Source organism: Pygocentrus nattereri, chromosome 5 (assembly GCF_015220715.1).
Source record: "Pygocentrus nattereri isolate fPygNat1 chromosome 5, fPygNat1.pri, whole genome shotgun sequence".
Classification (NCBI taxonomy): Eukaryota; Metazoa; Chordata; class Actinopteri; order Characiformes; family Serrasalmidae; genus Pygocentrus; species Pygocentrus nattereri.
In genome coordinates, this window is record NC_051215.1 from 48,060,755 (window position 1) to 48,065,403 (window position 4,649).

Genomic DNA, 4,649 nt, shown 5'->3' on the forward strand with positions numbered 1-4,649 from the left:
AGCATGCAACGATCAGTCTTTGGCGAAACTGCAGGATGGACTCAGGTAAAGTGGGACAGCAAGTCAGAAGAGAAGACGCGTCCGGTATTAACGCGCAGACTTTCTGGCGTTATGTGTTGCTGTGTTGGGTATTAAGGGACCCGTCATCGGCCCTGAATTCATTTTATGTCCATATAAAACTACTTTTGCAATTGAAATCGTCTATTTACAGTATCTCCGTCTGCTCACTTGCAAGGAATGCAGTGCTGTCAGGAGAAAAACCTCGCGCCTCCATGTTTGGTCGTTTTTCAGTTTTTCACATCATTTGAAAATGCCTGTCACCCTTCAGGCTGTGTGTGAATTTCATGGTGAACGGACCAAGAGAAACGGCCCAAAATGACTTGGAAAGACGTCTGGTTCCGTTGACTTACATTGAAAGTAAAGTGGGTTTTTTCCTCCTCCTGTAAAGTCGCTATTTTGGAGATACGAGGTTTTGTTCAGACAACAGAGATATGCTGGATAACAACAGCTGGAATAAATGAGTGTCCCCAGTTAACTGATGACCCAGAATACCTGAATCCATCCTAATAATAATAATAATAATAATAATAATAATAATAATAATAATAATAAATGTAAACGTTCGTGTTATGTTGTCTGTCACGTGAGGCCAATATGACTGGCAGTGTGCGTGATGGCTGCTGCTCAGTCTGATACACACAAAAGAGTATAAAACATGATAGTTCGGTTATATCAAAATAGTTACAGTTTATAATAAATAACATCGACTTTGCATAGAAATTGAAGCGCGTTCCTCGCCGCGGACGTGTCCTCATCTCACCGGGATAAGAAAAGAGAGGAGGAGTAACCGGGACCGGAGTGTTTCGTCCTTTTTTGTGGTCCCGTCAGCGGAAGGCGGTGAGCTTGTTTGTTTGTTTGTTTGTTTGTTTAAGGTGGCAGTGAGGAAAGTCAGACGTCTCCTTCGAAAAAACCGAAGTACTTGGCGCCGTTTGAGAGGCATAAATAGGGCGCGCTGCCTCCGGGGTAAACGACCGGCAGCGGCATCGGTAACAAACACCTCCCCAGCAGGCTGTTCTCTTTATACAGGCCGGGGAAGGTCACCGCCTTCCCGCCGTCGCCGAAGTCCCCGTTCGGTCCGTCCATCTCGGTGGACAGCTGCCGTTTCAACTTATTCCGCCGGTTCTGAAACCAGATTTTCACCTGAGTCTCGGTGAGCTGCAGCGAGCTGGCGAGGCAGGCTCTCTCCGCGCTGCTCAGGTAGCGCTTCATGTCGAAGGTGGACTCCAGTTGGAATATCTGGCGCTTGGAGAAGATGGTGCGGGTCTTCTTTTTGGCCGCCGGCTTGCTCTTCTTGGCGCTGCCGTCCTGAGAGCACCCTCCGTCCGCGCTGCTCAGCGGCTCGTCCGCCGGCGCTTCCCCGTCTGCGTGGACTCGCTCTGGAGGGAAAGTCGAGGACAGATTCAGTGGGAGTGAGGGGGTGAGGGGGTGAGGGAGTGAGGGGGTGAGGGGATGAGGGAGTGAGGAGGTGAGGGGGTTACAGTGTTTATTCTCAGTTTCTGTGAGTAACTCACCGCTCCCGGCGTCCTGTAACCGGCTGTCGGGATCCCGGTTCGCGAGCTCGGGAGGGAAGTCCCCGCGGCAGAGCGGCGCCTTCGAGCCGCAGCTGTCAGCTGCTCCGCCGCTCGACTTCAGGTTGAGGATGTTATCGATGGTGAACTTCAGCGATGCGGGTCGACATTGCGGGTCCTCCTTGCTCATATTCTCCGATAGCAGCGTGAAGATTGTGTCGCGGTGTTGTGTCGAGTTTTTAAGCTCCGCGCGTGTTTTTTCCCTCCGCTCTATCGTCAGCGCCGCCAGCCGCCTCCGAGCACCATCGCTCCGCTACGAGCAGTGCAGCCGACTCCACAGCGGCCGTTACTCCACCGACGCGCTTCCCTGACGCGCTATTGGTTAACGCCACTCCACAACGCGGCTCCGCAGCCAATCACGAAAGAGGGCGTGGAGGCTTTCCACCGTCAAGTGACGGCTCGGTATGGATTCACTTTAACGAACCGATTCATTAGAGCCACTCGTTCAAACGAATCGAACGATTCGTCCGACTCTTTTACGCATTCATTCACAAATCGAGTCGACTTGGTTCCGTGTTCCTCCGTTTATGAGATTAGATGCAGCGATTAAACGGCAGCCGCAGTCTGCAGAGAGACTGTTCTTAATACGTGGCAAGGAGGCCTGTTTATGCTGTGAAGTTGTGAGAGACTATAACTCAGATTTATTTTTTTAACGTCTCATGCCTGTAACACAGTCGTAAATACTGTATAGAAGCCAGAAAAAAAAAACAAATAAACAAACAAACAAAAAAAACAAAAAAAAAAACTTAAGCATATGAATCGTTAAGCAATTGAAAGGAATCGATTCAAAAGAACGATTCCCCACATCTGGGAGGCTCCGTGTGAACGAAGTGGGCCGCTGTTGTTTTTAATAAACATTCTTCAGGACGTCGAGTGACTGAAACGCGCAGTGCTTTCCTGCCAGTTTTATCCTGGACGTCCTGAAATTTATGCGCCGGTTTTGAAACTCCTGACAGCTTTTCTGGGCGATAAATTCTGAAACGCGCTATTTCTGAGCGTGACGTCAGCTCGGCCTTGCCTCGGTGGATCGAAAAATCCCTTTAACAGATTTCTGGGAGCTTTCCACCTTAAACGAACTTGGTGATCCCACTTTTGCCCAAAGGCGACAAAACGGCTGGCTGCAGCTCTTCGCCACGTGGCCCGGCCGATTCAGGCTGTTGATTTGATTAAAGGCTGATTGATTTGCGTTTGATACACATGTTTAATCAATTATGTCTGGATCGCATGTTAAAAACACACCGAGGTGCCAAACATTTGCGCGTATCGAGCCCGCGACGTTTCTCTTACTTTCGTTGGTACCGCGGACTGAACTCGGGGGTCAGCTGGACTAAAACGAGCGCCGCAGATCTTTACGCAAACCTGCACGCGCAAATTCAACAGTCTTCGACGCTGCTGACGTGTTCTGCTGTCCGCAGTCGCGAAACGGGTAAACGGGTGTAATTTCAGCCTTTTGAACAGCGGAGAGCCCAAACAGACGTTTATAACCCCCCCCCCACCCCCCCATTTAAATTCCCAATGAATGAATGAATAAACTGAAATAAAAATACTTTATTGGTTCGCACCCGGAAACGACATTTATTTATTTATTTATTTATTTATTTATTTATTAAGTAAAGAAACCCCAATGATCGCTCAGATTATTCAGAAATGCGTTCAGGCGATGACATCATCGAAATACTGAATTATATATTTGGTAATCTCCCTCAGTTTATTCGTTTTGTCCTGCTTTATTAATAAAATGTGTTTATTTACCTTCAGCAGCAGCAGAGCGGGTCGATTCAGCGGCTTTATTCTCTTACTGTGCTTCACTGCAGGTTATGCCATATATATATATAGATAGATAGATAGATAGATAGATAGATAGATAGATAGATAGATAGATAGATAGATAGATAGATTTATATATATGTGTGTGTGTGTGTGTGTGTGTGTGTGTGTGTGTGGTGTGTGTGTGTGTGTGTGTGTGTGTGTGTGTGTTTTCTCGTGACTGTGCTCTTTTCTTAGAGAAACCAGCTCTTCCCTCTTTCCACGGTGTCATTTACCACCGTCCCACCAGTGACATCAACAAGCACCACGGTTTTGTGATTAATTTATTAACTCTTTAAATTCGTGTGAAAAGAGTGACAAAAGTAACTAAAATAGTGTTTCTGAATAAAAATGTCTCTCACACAAAGTAAGTGCTGCCCTCAGACGCACACTCAGTCCCCACGCGTGGAAGACTGTAGTCCTACTGGCTACTGGAAAATAAACACCGATGATGATTCTTTTCTGATGATCGTGATGATAAGAGGCTTCTTTGGATGCAGCAAAACATGATTGTGTTTTTTTTTTTCCTGCCATGATTGTCAGTTATTGCACGAGTCAGAATCAGTACTGATGTTCTGAAGGCTGGATTCAGGTTCTGGGCCATCAGACAATAAGGGCTCTGGCCTTGTTCAGCTGGAACCTTAAAGAGGTGTGAAGAGATGGTGTAAAGCAGGTTCGCTGAAATGTTATTAGTGGCATTTTTGAATCAAATGAATCGTTTTGTCTTTAGGGCTCTGCGACGTCATCGTCTCCAACACAACACACAGCCCATGAGAACTGTTTGAGTGTCAGCCACAGTGTGTTGGGTATCGTGTTGGGCAGGGTGGCGTGGTGTGTCAGATGATAACATGGAACAGACTCTGGACGATAAAGACCACTCTTTTATTTCATCCCCCCACAAACTGCCACTGTCAGAAAAAAAAGCTTCTGTCCACGTGCATTTTTTATTTATCGAGGTACAAACGCTGATCATTTCACCTCAGACGGAGGCTTTAGGTTCTTCTGTGTACCTTAAAGTCAATGTACCTTGGAGTCAATACAGCTTTAAAAATATAGAACTGCAATGAATTACTGTTTAATTACGTCCCTTGACTAACGGTACCGAAGACCCAGTCACCCCAGTGACAAGAGTGGTACCACCCCTGTGACAGTTCAGGACCTTTTCCCCTGAGAGTGTACTTTTGAAAATACCCCCCCCCCCCCACGCCCCCCATA

The 4,649-nt window shown here is 47.1% G+C and overlaps 1 protein-coding gene across 1 annotated transcript; it reads right to left on the minus strand.

The window, feature by feature from the left end:
- Nucleotides 1–412: 412 nt before the first annotated feature.
- On the minus strand, nt 413–1,874 carry hmx4 (H6 family homeobox 4). Its single transcript, XM_017710130.2, has 2 exons — nt 1,572–1,874; nt 413–1,436 (listed from the first exon to the last, which is right to left on the minus strand). The coding sequence occupies exons 1-2, from the start codon at nt 1,756–1,758 to the stop codon at nt 949–951; spliced, it is 675 nt and encodes a 224-aa protein (XP_017565619.1). The 5' UTR covers nt 1,759–1,874; the 3' UTR covers nt 413–948.
- Nucleotides 1,875–4,649: the final 2,775 nt, after the last annotated feature.

Coding starts and splice junctions, on each gene's coding strand:
- hmx4 (XM_017710130.2), bottom strand. CDS start 1,758: ATGAGCAAGGAGGACCCGCAATGTCGACCCGCATCGCTGAAGTTCACC. Junction 1,437..1,571: donor GTTACAGGACGCCGGGAGCG/GTGAGTTACTCA, acceptor CTTTCCCTCCAG/AGCGAGTCCACGCAGACGGG.